The sequence below is a fragment of the Schistocerca piceifrons genome, chromosome 1 (assembly GCF_021461385.2).
Source record: "Schistocerca piceifrons isolate TAMUIC-IGC-003096 chromosome 1, iqSchPice1.1, whole genome shotgun sequence".
Taxonomy (NCBI): Eukaryota; Metazoa; Arthropoda; class Insecta; order Orthoptera; family Acrididae; genus Schistocerca; species Schistocerca piceifrons.
In genome coordinates this window covers 998,450,861-998,470,645 of record NC_060138.1, presented here as the reverse complement: position 1 = coordinate 998,470,645, position 19,785 = coordinate 998,450,861, and the positions used below count along the sequence as shown (strand labels likewise).

Here is a 19,785-nt window from a genome sequence, read left to right as displayed (position 1 = left end):
ACAGTCTTAAGAAGTGATGTCTCAAGTTCTGTCATCAGTGATGAGAAAAAATTTAGCGGGTATGAGTGGTATTTCTGAACATTTACAGCTAGGAATTACATACTTCCACGAATAGCATAATATACTCTGAGGTGACAAAAGTAATAAGATAGCAACATGCACATATATAGTTGCGGTAGTATCACGTACACATGACATAAAATAGCAGTCCATTGGCGTAGCTGTCTTTGTGCTCGGGTGACTCGTGTGAAAAGCTTTCCGACGTGATTTTGTCCGCACGACGGCAATTAACAGACTTTCAATGCGGAGTGGTGGGTGGAAATACACGCACGAGACATTCCATTTCGGAAATCGTTTGAGGATTCAATTTCCTGAGTTCCACAGGGTTGTCAAGAATACCAAATTTCAGGCATTAACAACGCAGTGGCCGACGGCCTACACTTAACAACAGAGAGCAGTGGCGTTTGCGTAAAGTAGTCAGTGGTAACAGACAAGCAGTCTTGCGTGAAATAACCGCAGGAATCAACGTGGTGCACACGAAGAACTTTTCCGCAAGGACAGTGTGGCGAAATTTGGGGTTAAAGGGCTATGGCAGCAGACGACCTACCCGAGTGCGTTTGCAAACAGAATGACATAGCCAGCAGCTCCTCTCCTGGGCTCGTGGCGATATCGTTTAGGCCCTAGACGACGGAAAACCACTGCCTGGTCAGATGAGTCCCGACTTCAGTTGGTAAAAGCAGATGGTAGGGTTCGACTGTGGCGCAAACCCTACGAACCCATGGACCCATGATGCCAAGGCACATTCCTTTACATGGAATGGACTGGACCCTCTGGATCTTCGGGTACTTGGAGACCAGTTGCATCCATTTATGGATTTATGGACGTCATTTTCCCAAACAACAATAGAATTTTTATGGACGACAAAGCGCCCCATCACCAGGTCTCAATCGTTCACGATTGGTTTGAAGAACTTTCTGAACAGTTCAAGCGAATGGTCTGGCCACCCAGATCACCCGACGTGAATCCCATCGAATATTTATGGGACATAATCGAGAGGTCAGTTCGTGCACAGTATCCTGCGCCGGCAACATTTTCGCAATTATGGAGGGCCACCGAGGCAGCAGGGCTCACTATTTCTGCAGGGACTCCAGCGACTTGTTAAGTTCATGCCGCATCGAGTTACCGCACTACGCGGAGAAAAGGAGATCCGTCACGTTATTAGAAGGTATCCCATGACTTTTGTCACCTCAGTACAATGCATTTGGATTGTCAAAACAAGAATTTCGAAACAGAGGCCCACGTACCCTAACTGGATTAAAGCAATACTAACAGGACACTATAATAGAAAATCTTCGCGGGGGTGTTCTAGCGTATATTATTGCAGTTTAAAATCCATGGCCGGGCAACAGACCATAAACCGATGTTCTGCTTATAAATCACTTGAAACAACCTTTCGCGGTTACTAAACAACGTAATTGTATAACGCTATTGTTAGGTGCGTTCAACACAGCTTTCACTGCAATGAAATTAAAGATGACCAGTTTTATAGAGCTGAATGCCATTTTTCCGAACTTTTAATTTAAATCCAATTGTGTTCACTGTATGAGCTGTAAATTGTATGAAAAATAAACATTTAAACTTGTTTTTACGTCTTCTAACAATTTTAGTGGCAGGAAAATTTATTGAGGGAATAGGGCTTGTGATGGGACCAACAGAAAATGACGTAAATGGCAAGAAAAGGTTAAATATTGAAATATATTTGATGATGAGCAGACTTCACATTTTCTGAATCACAAATAAGGGGAAAATTTCTTGCTCTTATTGAGAGGAAAACATGTGTGCGCTCCTGCTTCTGTGTGAAATATTATCTTACTTACTGCTAGTAGAAATGTATTTGAAATGCAAACTTTTCGATTCTAGACGCTACAGTCTTGAACCGCGCAACCGCTACTGTCACAGGTTCGAATCCTGCCTCGGGCATGGATGTGTGTGATGTCCTTAGGTTAGTTAGGTTTAAGTAGTTCTAAGTTCTACGGGACTGATGACCTCAGAAGTTAAGTCCCATAGTGCTCAGAGCTATTTGAACCATTTTTTGTCCCTGTGCACGTTTCTCAAACTGAACATAAAAAATAAAACGGCCATCAACTATAGCGCTTCAGTAGACATGATTCCATCAGAAGTGCTATGTGTTTGTCTTCCTCTGACCAGTTCATCCAGGAATTTACAAGGGAATTAACAGTTTAATATGGAATCCTGCCCAATGAATTACTTGCGATTTTTCACAAAAACTAAACAGGGTCAGAATCGAAAATGACGTTCCTTGCCAGAACAAATCATTGGAAGTCTGCCGCTTCTTGTATAAGCACAAAAACGAAACAACAAGGCAAAATTGTCGTTGTCTTTGTTGCTAGTGCTAATCAGAGATGAATTCATCCATTATAAAAAGAAAACCATTTATATTTATTTGGCAATAGCACAAAAAGTCTCTATAAAAATTATGTCTGGTACAGTCATTTCACGCGTCATACGCGTTGTCAGAGTATTTGAAAGAAATGTTAAATACATTTATATATATGTATAACAGAATATATGGCAATTTATTTGGCAGTAGTGGCTCTTCAGCATACTTCAAATAATTTTAGGCCAGTGGTCACGATCATACGATACGTATGTCCTTCTTTAGAATTTTTTTAGTCTTCTTGCTTTGCTTTCTCCGCTCCAGTATTTTGACTATCTCAGGATCTGTAAAGCAAAAGAAAACAGAAAAATCATTAAAAGTTTAGCCTCTTGTAGTCACGGCCTAAAACTGTGTAGAGTTACCAGTTGCACAAGAAATATTTGGAACGAAAAATAAAAATCATCAGCTTTCCGCCTGTTTACAGAAACTACAGTAACATTCAAGAAATGCATTGTTCTGATGTAAATCCTGTGCTGAAAACTATAGGATCATTGTGATAGATGGTTATCAATCAGTTGTTCCAAAAAAACATCCCATTTTAAGTTTCATTACGTCTATGAACGAACGTGAGTGATGCTTTTCATTTCTTGGATATACCATTAACAAACATACAATTTATTGGACACCAGAGAGAACAGTGAGTAATAACTTTAAAGGACTCACACTAAATACAAAAGTCTAAAAGAGTATTAACTGCGCAACTCCAGTAAGATGATAGCGCAATAATGGACTAATACACCTTTATTAAAAGTTAAAGGCCAGTGAACCAGAAATGTATCGTGTCTCAGTTTAGTAAGAAATTTGAAATATTAGAAGAATTAAAATAAAAGGAAAGAAAAAGTTGGGTTTCCCACATGTTGTTACCGCGAAATAAGTTGTAAAAGAGAACAATAATGAAAGGCATCTTGCTGACAATAATGAAAGGCACCATGTTAATACACTGCAATCCGAGGTGGTTCAAAGATTCACGGAAGAAATTAAACTCATGTTCTTCGTTAGACGAATATTTTAGAACAAAATACACATTTTAAATGTCTGGACAGACAACTAAACTTTATGGTGTCTTCGAACAGAGAAATAACTTTAGTTTGGATTTGATATTGAATAAAATAGTATGGACACTAAGTACAAGGTGTTCTTTTATCATCATCATCAGCCAATTCAATCATTAAATGATGTGGCCTCTTCGAGTCGTGGATTCAGGTAGGCTTTCAGCAGTCTTCTCCAAGTGGGACGGTCTTGGGCAGTTCTCTGCCAGGTGTTACCAGCGATCTTCTTGATGTCTCTGTCCCATCTGTCTGGTGGTCTTCCTCTAGGCCTCCGGTGCTCTCTCGGACTCCACTCCAGTACTAGCTTCGTCCATCTGTTGTCTTTTCTTCTTGCGACGTGGCCAGCCCACTGCCATTTCAAGGAACCTACTCTCTCTAAGATGTCATTAACCTTCGTCACAGACCGGATGTCATCTGCCCTTTTCCTGTACTTTCTTGTATAGCCCTGCATTGATCGCTCCATGGCTCTCTGTGCTGTCCTAAGTTTCCCTTTTGTAAATGAGTTCAGTGTCCATGTCTCGCAGCCATACGTCATCACAGGAAGAATGCATTGATCAAATACTTCTTTCTTCAAATTTACTGGCATTTTTGATCTGAATACTTTTGAATTCTTCCCAAATGCTTGCCAGCCAAGCTTGATGCGTCGATAGATTTCTGGCCTTATGTCTCCCTTCATATATATAATCTGGCCAAGGTAGACATATTCACTGACCTCTTCTAGTAGACTGTTCTTTTATACATTGAAGTAAATGTTATTTTACATATTAATAAGCTCTACTGAGATTATATATTTCAATCTCAAATTTGAAAATTCGCGTGAATCATTATTAGGCTGTGTCCCAACGTGTCCTATCACAAAATTCCTTACTAAAAAAATCTCAAACACAAGTGCCGGGCAAAACAAAATAAAAAACATTTTTAACAAATGCAGTGATGATGTTCTGCTCAATACAGTAGTAACAGCTTAACTTCTGCTCTTGACTAAATCAGGAGTTGCATATAGACAAAAGACAAGTACGATCTTTAACATGAATATAATCTTTATAGTAAAACAATCTAAGCTACGAGGATTTGCAGATGACATGGTTTCCTAGTTAAAGGTGGGAGAGAACATGTGAATGTAATCTGCTCAGTAACAGGTGTAGAATTTGGCTAAAAAATGTGCAAATTACAACTCAAAACCATTGGAAGTGGCAAGAAAAAGAGTAACTACTCGAATAACATAACCAATAGTCTTGTGGCTGAAGCTCTATACTTTTCTGCATTTGCTCCCTAATGTATAATATGGAAATTTGGTTCTGCCTTGAGCAAACACAATTCTTCTTGTTTGAATACCCAAACATGTTTCAGAGAAATTTCTTCATCTCCAGTGGGTTCATACTGATATTCAAGTGGCTGTCTGACATTTACGGTACAATTATTATTTTTCTCCAATTTGCCATCCGTAACTAATCAGGGTTTCTCAGTGTTATGTGCCTGTGGTTGTCTTAGCTCTGACGTGCTTTCTGAAATGAAAGACATACCCAACACGTAGCAACAAACAGATCAATAACAACACACAACCACAGACACACAGAACATGAACACAGAGAACACAAACGAACACAACACATCTGAACTAAAGATATCTACAACAGTACACAAATGGCACCACTCACCTACAACAACAAAACAGCCCATAGTATTGGCATTATATTCAATAAACAAGGACTGAAAATAGCTTACATAAAAAAACAACTATACACAAAAGAAACTGAGGACAACCAACACTGACACAACACATCTGGAATCGATCCACTTACATGTCAAGACTGCAGCTCAGTTTATATTGGACAACATGCAGAAAATTTCAATATCAGGTAAACTGAAAACAGAAGGGAACTTAAAAGTAACAGCGTTCATTCTACATTTGCTGATGAACACGTGGGCATGAAACACAAGTCAAGAGACATAATTTCAACAGAAAAAAATTACCATACACGTAAAGCAATACCCTGCAATGGAACCCTACTCTCAGCTCTAAAAGAAGTAACAGAAGCTCACACAGACACACATACACACAAACATACGCACACACACACACACACACACATATGCCTCCCTCCCCACCAGAACCCATTTACAGTGCACAATTCGTAATTCCCATCCAGAACACACATAATAAAATGGCAGAACAAGTGAACATCAGACAGTGAGTCAGTGTGTGTTAGGGAACACAGCCCAACCACTCTGTAGAAGCATGAAAAAAGTAAATCAACAAAAAATAAGTACAGATCTATACATACCCCCTTACTCTTCACCAATTTATGAAGCACATCCAGAATCACCATACATCTAACACACTTTCGAAAACCAATACTTAAACATAAAAAATTGTAGTTAAAGAATGAAACAGTGACTCTCTTTTGATGGTGGAGCGTAAGACAATGACAGTAATATTATAACACAAAGTCAGAAAATAGAAGAAAGCAATAATTTCACTTTAGGTTTAACATTTTGACAAATTACGTACCACAGCACTGAAAAACCATGATCAGCTGCGGATGACAAGCCAGAGAAAAATAGTAACTGTATGGCAAATGTTAGCCAGCCACTTGAACATCAGTATGTAATACTAAGGTATATAATTTCCCGATAATATTTTTCTGTTAATAATTTTACCAATGCAAGTATAATAATCTCAAAGCCTGTTATGTATTATGACACAAAAATTTTAATATGTTGACAGAGAATAAACGAACCCGCTGAAGATGGAAAACGTTCTCCGAAACATATTTGGGTATTAAAACAAGAAGAGTAGTGTTTTCTCAAGACAGAACCGTAATTCCGTATTATATAACTAATATTGGTGATGAAAGGAGAAAATATAAAAAAGCAGCAAATGTAGCAGGCGAGAGGGAATACAAATGTCTAAAAAACTGGATAGACAGGAAGTGTAAATAGCTAATCAGGAATAGCTAGAGGACACATGTACTGTAGCGTCCTTTGTAACAGTATTTGGATCAAGAGGGAGAGAAAGGTCCAAAATTAGATAGTGGGACAATATCTGTGATGCCACAGCTAAAATGAACATCACTTCTGAATGAACGACGAATGCAGTCAACAGAAAGAATTCCATGAGGCTCGTAGAACAGGCATGCGGTCGGAAGACACTTTCGACACGGAAAGTTACATAAAGTGAAGGGACACGAGATGCAAAGAAATGTTACAGGAAAAATAGCGGAAATTATACGACCAGTTAACGAGAAGTTTAGGGCAGTGTGAAGCCACTGTAGTGCTATAGAAAGGAATACACGTTAGAACAAAACAGCAGTGCGAGTTGCGGGGCGGCTGACCTGTCTTGCCCGCCTCTCCGAGCGGCAGGTAGGTGATGATCATGCGCTCCAGGGCGGCGCGGTCGTTTGGGTTGTCGCCGACCTCGACGTCGCTGAGCGGGAGGTACGCCACGGCCAGAGTGCGCTTGCGCTTCTTCCCGGCAAGCCTCTTGGCGTTTATCTTCTTCACCTTCTTCACCACAAACATCAGCAACACGTCCTCCATCACGGGTGGCAGCCGTCTAAACAGACAAAGTGTAATAAAGGAGGGACAGCTTTGTTGCGTTTTCTTTTTTCTGTCTTTCAATTCCTAAATTAACTGATATTTACGAAAATGCTCCAAAACCAACTCTAATCATTAGTCGTGGTCTTCAATTTCACTCCATGTGGTAACTAAACAAATTAAGAAAATATTTACACACTAAAAATTGTAAACGTCGATAGAAAATTTACCTCAAAAGCGACTTTGCAACTGTGTTAAAATAACAGCAAATCACCAAAAAGCACGATAGAAAAGATAATTTTAAACACGAAAATTCTTTATTTGGAGGATATATATTTAAAGTTCCCGCAGCGACACCTGCCGTAGGACACACTAAAGAACAAATGCATACACTGTGTGTGTGGATTCTGACCAGTAACGAGACACTTGAGCATCACAAGTTGTATTCAGAATGATCACCGGCAGCGGCAATACACGCTTGCAGTCTAGTGTCTTGTCGCCGTCCGCTGTGGCCGAGCGGTTCTAGGCGCTTCAGTCCGTAACCGCGCGCCTGCTACGGTCGCAGGTTCGAATCCTGCCTCGGGTATGGATGTGTGTGATGTCCTTAGGTTAGTTAGGTTTAAGTAGTTCTAAGGCTAGAGGATTGATGACCTCAGATGTTAAGTTCAAAATGGTTCAAATGGCTCTGAGCACTATGGGACTTAACTTCTAAGGTCATCAGTCCCCTAGAACTTAGAACTTCTTAAACCCAACTAACCTAAGGACATCACACACATCCATGCCCGAGGCAGGATTCGAACCTGCCACCGTAGCGGTCACGCGGTTCCAGACTGTAGCGCCTTTAACCGCCTGGCCACACCGGCCGGCAGATGTTAAGTCCCATAGTGCTTAGAGCCATGTCAACCATTTTTCTAGTATGTTGCGTGTAGCTGCTCCAGCTTACAGCTGCAGGATTTTCCGTTCATCAAGTACATTCTGGATGTTTATTGGTCCATTGTAATCACTTATCTTTGTTCGCTCTCCTATTCGTGTCAGAAATTCTATTACTGCTTCTACAATCTGTTTTCTCGTAGCCACTTCTCGTTGTTTGTTGAGGACGGTATAGGTTTAATGCAAATGCGCTCCGGTTAGACCCCTTGCGTCGCGTGGGTATTCCCGTAATACACCGTAATCCTTTGAGTTACGATACAGCAGAGGTTTTTTCTTTTTTCCTTGCACCTGTACTGCCTGTTCGTGGCATCTGCGCGGTAGAATGGAGTACTTCCAGTTATGCATGTAAAGGCGGTGCGCTTATTGGCGTCCGACTTATTGAATAGTCCATCGTGTTCACTGTGATGACAATGGATTTATTTTCCTGTGACAGGGGAGGAAATTCTATTTGTGTTGCATTCGGTAGTGTCTGTTTGATCTGTTTGTCAATGTGGGTGAGCAGTTCGGCTAATGTGTAACGATTTAATCGTATGATTATATATAAATGTAGAATAGAAATCAGTAACGGGCTAAGGGCCAAAAAACTGATTCTAAGTTATTACTTTTTTTTACAAAATATCTTAAAGAAGAATCTCACCATATTTTTTTGTTTTGTTTATTGTCTTCAGTAAAAGTCACACAAGTATGCAATTTTTTAAAGGTTCCTTCCTTTTATCAATGAAAACCATTATTTTATTCTGAAAAACTCAGTACGTACTAAACGACATATAGGTATCGGCAAAAACGAGGTAAGTGCCAAGCATTTATCAGTTCTTTTTCATAATAAACATTTTAGTGTTACGGTATACTGTGACTGAATTATTTTTAATCCTTTTAATTTTATGGAGCACAAAGCGGGTTGAATTGACTAACTGTTCGAAACATGTTCTATTACGTACTTCAAAATACGGCAGCTGACAAGCTGATAAGCTGTTTTTACATTGTTGTGACAGTAAAACAAAGTTCTTTATTATCTCAGTGCTAAAGCCTTTCTTGAAAATCTTGTAGATGCTCCAGTCCTCAAATTCGTAAAACATTGATCTCTTCTTGACGATGCCAGGTGCAATTTCTCTTGTTCGAATCCAGCTGCATTTGGAAACATTTATTTTCGTTGTGTTAGTATGTGTATCGGCTGCTTTTTTAAAATAAAATAGCCCTCAGGCTGGAGCACAGTAATCACAAACTACTGTTAGGTGTCGCATTATCCATACGTTACAAGGTCCTTAGGTACTTGAACCTCTGAGTTTCTTCCAGCCTCTTGCATTTTTCAATCCAGGCAAAATCTCAGTCACACGCTGCCAACAGTTACAAAGCTTTGTGTCATGTAGCCTGCTTTAGCTCATCCTGTCTTTCGGGCTTTCTATGCACTACTAAAAATACTCGTAGCGCTTAGTCCGCTTTTCTGGTTGGCAACGGCAATAAGCTTGGCTTTTTTCAGCACTTAGCTCGTTAATGATTTCCATCCTACAGATATAAAAAAATAACTTACGCAGTTTTTAATTCACACACATCGGACCTCTAAGAAAATTCTGAAATTTTCGCCAGAACAGGTTAATTTTCCCCGGGGGTAAAGGGTGCTCAGTTCCAAACCTAATATCTCGAACACCAAGTAAATCTTCAACAGGAATGTCTGGAAAGTAAAAACTTTTCCCTCCGCAAATTATTCAACGATCTGAAGCTTCCGTCTCCATCTCCACAGAACCAACAAAGACTTGTTTTAGGCTCTTTACTGTCTCATCAATTCTCGATGCGGTAGGGGCACTGCACCTCATTTTCAACGGTTCTAAGGGGAATACTACACCTGCCAGCTGATTTACCTTGGCTTATTTCCCTGATAACCACAGCAGAGACGACAAGCTGCAGCATAACATCGTTATAAGTTAGTTAGCTGCGGCGTCCCAACGGGGTCCTAATGCGCCTTTCCACTTCAGCATCATGTAACACATAACTGAAAACCTATTATCTCGGAGAAACACGAAAAAATTTAGAAAATTGCGAAAATGTGGCTTGGCAGGGTTTCACTAAGTTTCCTGATGCTATAATGCCAAGTGATATTATTAGATCTAAATGCAATGTAGTATTTATATCTAAACGTGATTCTGAAAGACAATAATATGCAAAACAACTAGCTTTTACGCTGATGAGAATGCATGACCAGTTCGAGTCACTTTTACAGATTACCAAAAAATTACCTCGTTTCAAATGAAAGCAAAAACACCTGTACAAATCAGAAAACACGTGAAAATGCTGAAAAAATACAAATAGTCCTTCTTAACCACCATTGCATACAATGCAGACACTTGTACCTCGACTGGTTGCTTCAGGAATTTGGCTGAGTGCCAAATACAATCGTTTTCAAAAACCGGCAAACTTGTATCACGTGGTAAAATTGTCTCAGTTGACAGAATATTGAAATATTGTTCACTACAGGCCAGCCTACCCTATTTAGTGGAATAATTGATCCCGTGTTAGTGCAATAGTTGGCCCCACTGTAACGACAACTATACATATAATAATTTTTTTTTCTTTATGAATTTAGATAAATTAATATAAGCAATGTGTTGAATTTCTTTTTCGATTCTTTTCGTGTCATGTTAAAGAAACTGTGAGCAACTTTTGAAACGAATATTATTATTTATGTTAGATTTCAAATAATATGGTAATCTAAGGAAAGTGTATTTAATGTTAAATACTATTGTAAGATGTGAACATTGTAATTTATACACTTGGTCCATACGTAGGTAATGCATTAGGATATGTGTAGTAGAAAACCTGTGGTGAATACCCTACCTGTAGGGGAGCGGGAAAAGGTGGAGGCAGGCGAGGCGGGAAAAGGCACACTGGCGCGGTTCGGCACAACGGACACAGTATAACAGTCGGAGGCGAGCAACAGTCGGAAGTAACGTACTGTACCGAGGAGGCTACCCAGGAAAAGTGGATCCCATTGAGCCTCGGATGAACCGATTCCGACGACTACTTGGCACGGCTATATTCTGAGGCACAAAATTGGAAAGATTACGACGCTAAGAAGATGGAAAGTGCCGATGTTGTGTGAGCCTTAGCCGTGCTTGTATGTGTGCCGTGCTGCCCGCTATCTCGCTGCCCGCCAACCGCCGCACCGACTGCACAGGTCAAACATTTATTTCATCTTTAGAAGTGTATCTGTGTGGACCAGTGTCGAAACTGTTTCTAACTGTTCAATAATAACGTGACTTTTACCAGAATTGGTTTAGCCATGACTTATCCTGATCACTGACCTAGACAGGATCCTTACTTCGTATTGTGCAACCCGAGTATCCTGAACTGAAAGTTTAATGTATGAGTTAATGAAAATTATCAGCAGATTAATCTATGCCATAAAGGAATCTAAAGTTCAGTGTGTTATTGCAAATGTTGGTAAAGAACAAAAGCATGACTAAATTGGAAGAGAGTTTTTTTGAATTGAGTTAGCGATGTTATTTAATTAATCTGAGACAAAAATAATGACAGTTAAATAATTCAGAAGTGAGACAAAAGAGCAGTTATCCAGAGATTGATAATTTTGGGTGTTAATTTGCCTTCAGTACTTAATAGTTTCAGTATAACGACCATCAAAGTTTCAGGCCCCCCCCCCCCTTCTCTTGTCCATTCTTTCAAACCTTGAAATGTGTTGGTCAGATTTGACCAGTAAAGCTAAATTATATATTAATCCTAAGTGTATTAGTGTTTTTCCATCCTCAATAGTGACATAGTGTGTGTACTTTCGAGATTGCTAATGCTAGGGCAATCTATGCCCGATTTCAGTCTGATCAATATACAAAATGTGGTTCGTAGTAATCATTGCTGTGTGGTGTTGTGTAAATGTAGTTCATCCAAATTAGTACAAAGGGAGAAAACTTTAGTTCAGTGGATTTTTCCGGTTCCAAACTTTGCCATATAACGCATCATTACTACGTGTTACTATGCTTGTACATGCACCCACTTGTTCAAGGAAAAACTCACTCATTGCCTAAGTAGGCTGGCGACCGAATTATTAATTATAGGTGACATCTACTGTGTGTACTTCTTGTCCATGCGAAAGAGTAATTATACTTTACATTTGCTTGATGCATCACTGTAGTTATTGACTGAATATAAGTTCGATCTTGCTTCTGTTAGGTACACGCGGTCAACTTATGTATTAAAATCCTTGTTTATAAGGTGAAGCCCGTGAACTTATTACAGTACAGGCTTTATAGAGCTAACGTACGTCCGAGCAGGGCGGTAGCGTTACACCACGTTGAAAACAGCGAAATGTTTATTTTAGAGCGGAAATATGGTAGCTACCGAAACCAAGGCGTCTAAGAACAGATATGAAGTGTTCAGCGAAACCACAAAAGATGCTGCTGCAAACGGGTTATCCAAAATAATCAGGTACACGAAATGAATTATATGCACTGAAATGAAATGAATGGGTCGGTTTGGATGAAAGTGTGACAGATTTCCGTTGCTATAGTCTCATTCAAAGATACGAAACAGCTGCAATGAGCTGTAAAATGACAGTTGTAAGATGAAATGTTTCACAAAGGAAACAACAGAAATTCTTACACGAAGATGGGAAAACTTTCGCCACAGTTTTGTATTTGAAATACAGAGACTGCCATGCCAGTGGGACTTAATTATAAACTAAATAAATTGAATATTTGCTCTCCTCCGTGAAGTATCACAAAAACCTTAACTTGCCTTAGAAAATGATTTACTTTTTTCTGAAATTAATTACATACTTACACTGTGAAAACACTTTGGAAGAGAGGAACATCCTTCTTACAGGGTTCTGTTTTGCACTTCTCCACTTTCTTGAACCGCTCTTTTGGTGAAAATTTTAATTTCACATAGATCTTCTTAGAAACTGAAAAACAGGCACACTGACTTAAAGACCATACTCATACACGTGGAAAAAACTTACGAACTTAAACAGCTTAATATGTTTCTCCACTCCATGTCCGGCATGATTCAGCAACACTAATCCTATTTTCAACAACATAGACTACCTTATCAATTGAAAATTAGACAACTTAGAGCCTTTATGACCATATAAATCCAAAATTAAATACTAGGCCAATATTTCAGTAACAGAACTTTTGTGTTTATTCATTACAGTACGTACTTAAGGCAAGACAGTCAATCACATTCCTAGAGGATAGTTAACCAGACATGTGACGGAATCGAACATTTCTTGACAGGCAGCAAAGCAGCACCATTACTTAAACATCAGTGTCGTAGTGGGCAGTATTACTTAACAGTCTCAGGCTTTGTGCGGCTGGTTAAGTTATCTGATTGGAAGAATGGCCCGGGAAAAAAATTTAATAAGTTACAGTTACATCTCAAAAAAAAAAAAAAAAAAATTAACCTGGTACATCAGTGGAGAATAAAACTGCACACAAATTTCACATCATTTAGCTCCTGTAGTACAGTTCTGCCCTTCACATTCACAGCACGAGGCTACTCGAGTCATACAGTTATTCGAGAGTGACCGTGTGTAGAGGTATGAAGTGGAAGGACCGCGATACCGTTTGTCGCCCACCTATGGAGAAAGTTTTTAATAACTATGTTAGGGCAACGTGGTTCTTTGGAATTAATGCAAAAGAGCTACTTTATAGACGTTTCCGTGGCAAGTATTAATGTTTTACGCCAAGGCTGGAGTATACAAATACTTCGATTTCTTGAGAGGCCCAGAGCACTTTTAGATATGATGCATTTTAAAAAAGATACTATATATTGGTTAGTTAAATCTTTTCGGCAATATTTTACACAAGCTCACGATTTTATTCTAATGTACATCGACGGGACTAAGCAGGAGCTGCTCAGTGGTCTTCACTGGCCGTGACCTCAGGATTCGCCTAACTAGCCAGTACAGGGTCTACAGACAGAGGAAACGGAGGATAGGTGTAAAGAGCACATTGAGAGCCTCTACGAAGTAATAGAACAAGAAATGAAAGTCGATGTGGAAGACATAGGGGACTCAGTATTAGAGTCCGATTCAACACAGCTTTGGAAGAGATCAAATTAGGCGTAAGGCATAGATAAAATTCCTTCGGAATTTCTAAAATAATTGGGGAGGAGGGGGGGAAGTAACAACAAAAAACTATTCGGGCTGATGTGTAGAGTGTACGAGTCTTGCGGAATACCATCAGACTTTCCGAAAAACATCACTCACAAAATTTCGAAAATAGCAAGATTCGACAGGTGTGAGAATAATGACACAATCAGCTAAACAGGTCAAACATCCAAGTTGCCGACAAGAATTAAGTAAGAGAAGAATGGAAAAGAAAATTGAGGACCTGTTGGAAAGATAAAGACACCAGAATGGCAGTCCTGACGTAGCGCTTGATAATAGAAACAATGCTGAAGAAAAATTAAGACACATTCATAGGCTTTGTCGACCTGTCAAATGAGTTCGAAATTCTGAGAAAAACTGGCGTAAGCTACAGGGAAAGACGAGTAATATACGTTATGTTCAAATGTCTAGAGGGAGCAATAAGAATGGAAGACCAAGAGCGAAGTGCTTGGATTAAAAAGGATGTAAGACAGAGAAGCAAATTTCTCCCCTAGTGTTCAATCTATACATCGAAGAGGTAATCACAAAGAAAAAAGAAATTTTCAGGAGTAAGATTATAATTCAGAGAGCAATGGTAAGATTCACTAATGGCACTGCTATTTTCATTGAAACCAAAGTTTAACTACAGGACTTGCTGAACGGAATGAACAGTCTAATGAGCACACACTATGGACTAAGAGTAAACCGAAGAAAGACGGAACTAATGAACAGCTGCAGAAACGAGATTAGCGAAAAACTTAAGATCCAAATTGGTGGCCAAGAAGCAGACCAGTGAAGGAATCCTGCTACCTTGGAAGCAAAATAAATCATGACGGACGAAGCAAGGAAGACAAAATGGAGACTAGCAAAGACGAAGAGGGCATGTCTGCCAAGACAAGTCTACTAATACCAGATAAAGGCCTCAGTTTGAGAAAGAAATTTCTGAGAGTGTACGTGGGGCGTTCAATGAGTAAGGCAATTATTTTTTTCTGAAAGCAGGCTGGTTTTATTGACGATTGCAATATACCATAATATTGCCCACTCTTTTCACTAAAAAATCCTATTTTTATACATAACCTCCGTTCAGCGCGACAGCCTTACGCCGCCTTACTGGGAGAGCCTGGATGCCCTCACGGTAGCACACTACTGGTCGACGTCGGAGCCGGCGTCTCAGTGAATTATAACCTCCCCATCACCCACGTGTGCTTCTCGCGGAGCGCATCCTTCATTGGACCGAACAGGTGGACGTCGGAAGGTGCGATATCCGGGCTGTAGGGTGCATGAGGAAAAACAGTGCACTGAAGTTTCGTGAATGTCTGCACGTTTCGACATTGCAGACTTATGTCAGGCCATGCGTTGTCATGGAGAAGGAGAAGTTCTTTTGCATTTTTATGGCGACGACCACGCTGATGTCGTTTCCTCAATTTCCTGAGGGCAGCACAATACACTTCAGAGTTTATCGCTACAACCCGACGTAGGACGACAAGCAGAATAACCTTTTCAGAGTCCGAGAAGACCATCGCCATGACTATACCGACTGAGGGTGCAGCTTTGAACGGTGTTGTGACACTCAATGGATTCCTGTTTTGTTTCCAGTCCGAAGTTAATGGTCGCATGTGTCATAGCCTGAGATGATGTTCAACAAAATATTGTCACGGTCAGCTTCTTAACGCGAAAGCAGTTCCGCACACATGGTCCTTCGCTGATCTTTATGGTCTTCTGTTAGTCGTCGAGGAATCCAGCGGACTCACATCTTTGAGTACCGCAAATGGTGGACGACTGTGTCGACACTACCAACAGACACGCCCAGTTGAGCAATGAGGTGTTTGATTATGCTCTATCTACCACCTCGAATGAGAGTTTCGGCACGTTCCAAAACTGCAAGAGTCGCGGATTTGTGCTCCCGGCTGGCACGCGGTAGATCGGACAGGGTTGCGTGACCTCGTTGCGATAATGGCGGACGCCTCCCCCAACGACTCATCGTGCTTTTGTTCACTGTCAGGTCTCCGTAGACATTCTGCAAGCACCTATGAACATTTGTGATGCTCTGGTTATCAGGCAAAAAAATGTCAATGACATTTCTGTACTTGGAACGCACCTCCGTTACAGACGCCATTTTGAAGGTTATGTATAGCACCGCCATCTATTGTAAATTCTTTTTTGGAAATTTGTGGTAAGTTCTCTGAGGTGTGGGGTTGATCTGCTATTCTGTGCAACGGATTAATCTGAAATGTACCCTTTACCCTGTGGCTCCTGCAAGATGCAATTTCCACCCCAACACTACTAAAGAAGTCAGACAGACGCTCCTAACGTTCTAAAGAGAAATGCCTGAAAAACTTTCAGCAATAAATATCTTCTGGAGTTGTCCGCTGTAAGGAAATGACACAAAAATTCACTAAATTTCTTACGTAACTAGTGGGATGCTTGGGTACTGGAGTAGTGCTAGTTAGTGTAAGAAAAACAAGAAACTAACGGAAGTTATTATTTATTTTGCAAAAATTCTGAGAAATCACAATGACACTTTTAGTTATGAATTGAACAAGTTATATCCTGGTTCTTTTCGGAATGTGAAGTTACCTCTCAAGGATAGGATTCGCTAATGAAATTTCTATACAAAGTTTAAGATGCTTGTTGCCTTGGCAGAAATGGCTGAGAGGTGCGCCTACTCGACTTGAATAATTATCCTTTAGAATGTTGCTAGGTACGGTCGAGGCTGTTGCATGTGAAATGCAGTGAAGTGTACTGTTGTGGAGGAAATATGGGGCTCGCAATCGCTGTAGCGCACAATACCGTACGCTGCGATGATTGCTGTCTGCGCCGCTCGCTGCTGAAAAATAAAATAACTCTCGTTCTATCTGGATTGATCTTCGCCAATTAAACTCTCCCTATGCCTTGATGAAGTCAAGGATTCCTATTCGCCCCTAGTCTAACTATTGGTGTGGTACACCGGTCAAATAACCAGTCCACCACAATGCCACTCAAAATTCGCTCGCAGGCGTTTAACTATAACAATGTCCATTCACACCGCACAATGTGTCGGCCAACACAGTGAACAACGCTTAATAGCGAGGACTCAATATAGAGTCACACGCCGATTTGCTCTCGTCAGAGGTGCTCTCTCAGTGAAGTACTGAGGAGAGACTTGTTCCTCGCTCTTTTGAGTACACGTACGAGCGCGCACGCTCTCGTTACGTGTTCTCGCTCCAAGAACGACAACGGAACGGCGCCTCTCCACGCCAGACGTGAAGGGGTATACCTTTCGGTCTCTTCCATTATTCCGTCAGCTCAAGGCGTCAGAAATATCGTCTGCCAATCAGCATTGCTCTTCTAAAACGGGAGAATGACGTTTCGTTTAAGGCGAACAATCCGGAAACCTATAGCTTTGCCATTTGGCGTTTGCTGTCTCCCTGCGAAAATCTCTGAAACTGCGTGCTATGTGTAAAGAATGCGTAGGCTGGCCGCTCCCACACAATGTAGCGGAATTTGCTTTTAACCCGAACACGGGGTCGTTCCCCCCTTTCCACTCGGGCCTACGGTGTCCGCTACGGACGGTCACTGGCCGACATGGGCTGGGTCGTCCTCTGAAGGGCCTGGCGTCCCGCTGTGCGGCTCCTCTCCCGAACTAAAAGACTCTGTGACCGTAATGTCTGGAATTTATGTGTGCACGCCAGCCTCGAGTATTTCAACCACGGTGCGCTCACTTGTCAATTGCATATCTTTTACATGAATTCATACAACATTGACTTCATGATTGTGAGGGAGGAATATGTAAGCACTGAAGGTCATGAGACCGCGACGTCTTACAGTTCCTATGGGACCGAACTGCTGAGGTCATCGGTCCCTGGGCTTACACACTACTTAATCTAACTGAAACTAACTTTTGCTAAGGACAAAACACACACCCATGCCCGAGGGTGGACTCAAACCTCCGACGGAAGGAGCCACGCGAACCGTGGCTAGGAGCCTAGACAGCGCGGCTAAACCGCACGGCAACATCTATTGGAAATTCATTAATCTGTAGAGGCTGAAGCGGGAATATTTTACGATGTCCCACGAAAGATTGTGCATTTTTACATCCGAAATTGGCCAAGAAAATAAATTTGCTGCATTAGTTATTGAAAGCTACTCGTAAGTTAAGAGCACAGCATTGTGTGGATATGAATCATGGACTGTGAAAAATTCGGAAAAGAAGAGAATTGAAGGGTTTGAGATGTGGTGCTAAAGGAGAATATTTGAAAATTCCGTGGACTGATAAGGTAACAACTGAAGAGTTTCTTCGCAGAATCGGCGAGGAAAGGAACATATGCAGAACACTGACAAGAAGAAGGTACAGGAGAGGAGATGTATTAAGTTATCAGAGAATAACTTCTGTGTTTGTAGAGGGCAAAAACAGTTGGGGAAGACAGTCGTTGGAATACATCCCATAAATTACTGAGGACAAAGGTTGTGAGTACTACTCTGTGATGAAGAGATTGGCACAGAATAGAAAGTCGTGACAAGCCCCATCAAATCAGTCACAGGACTGATAACCACAAACAATTTCGGAGTTGTATGCGATCCTGAAGGTTCTGCAGCAGTTGGTATCTGAGACAGGGAAGAATTTTCTCATCTGCTCTGATTCCTTCAGTACGCTGCAGGCGATTTTAAGGATGTACTAAGTGAATAGAATGATCCATTTGATTCAGGCCTCCATGATGCATCTCCACGAGCCGGGATTGCTGGATACCATGTCACCTCGGAATACAGAGAGATACGTCGGGTGACATTGCAACCAAGGAAACTTGACAGGGACACACTGAAGAAACATATGCGGTCCCTTGCGAGCCCTTTCCTCGCTGCTTAGCGACAAGAAAAGCATAAGTCATTGGGAGGGAGGGTGGCTGGAAGTATCGGCTTCGCGGTCTGTGAAAAAAAAATGTCCAGCCGTGGCGGTCCTCCTGTTGGTCCCACAGACAGGATAAAGTGTCATCTACCCGTCTCCGTGTAGTTCATAGTTCACTGATCCATGGCTTCTTACTCCAGCGAGAGGACCCACCAGGTTATTGAGCTTGTGGAGTGTTTATTTCAACATCATTCTGGCGGGAGGGCAGCAGTATGTTTAAGAAGGGACCTGCCACCTAATTTAGCCGATGACGTGTGCAATGTCCCTTTGGCATGCACACAAATGCTATCGTGACAGATCGAGATGCAAGTGAGACAACAGGTGCCCAGGCAGCGCGCATGTCCGGCATAAGGCGTATTTACGAAATACAAAAACATTTAGGCCTAATAAATTAAGATACATTTAAACAAACCATTGTAACCACATGAAGCAAAAGTACATTAAGGTACCCTATATAAAAGAGAATAATTACATAAAATACTGATATAAAATAGCAAGTCAAAATATGTCATTAAAATTGTCATGCCTAATAAAATAGATAAATTTTAGAGGTCTTGCACATCGTATGCATACAAAACCAACAACCCAAACATCAAGGCACCAGGAACAGGGGTAGTCGTAAACATTCAAAGTGTAAAGCCATTTCTAGTGTTTAGAATAAAAACATAAGTTCAGAGTATAAAAAGTAAAATCACCTACGACAAAATAAGGTCATTAATATGCCCCTCTTTGAAATATAACTCCTCAAACTTCATACACGAAAAACAAACAAGTTAAAAATTAAGCTGCCGTCAAAATAAAATGTATCACTGTAGCAACATTCCAGACAATGGAA

At 40.8% G+C, this 19,785-nt stretch overlaps 1 protein-coding gene across 1 annotated transcript in view; it reads right to left on the bottom strand.

Annotated features, from left to right (window-relative positions):
• Positions 1 to 2,436: 2,436 nt before the first annotated feature.
• LOC124795291 (protein unc-13 homolog 4B-like) overlaps positions 2,437 to 19,785 on the bottom strand; it is a 205,590-nt gene continuing 188,241 nt past the window's right edge. Inside the window, exons 10-12 of the mRNA XM_047259252.1 lie at positions 12,760 to 12,880; positions 6,843 to 7,063; positions 2,437 to 2,742 (exon numbers count right to left, since the gene is read on the bottom strand). Of these exons, the coding sequence (XP_047115208.1) occupies positions 2,657 to 2,742; positions 6,843 to 7,063; positions 12,760 to 12,880 (428 nt within the window). The 3' untranslated portion in view covers positions 2,437 to 2,656. The remainder of the gene's footprint in view (positions 2,743 to 6,842; positions 7,064 to 12,759; positions 12,881 to 19,785) is intronic.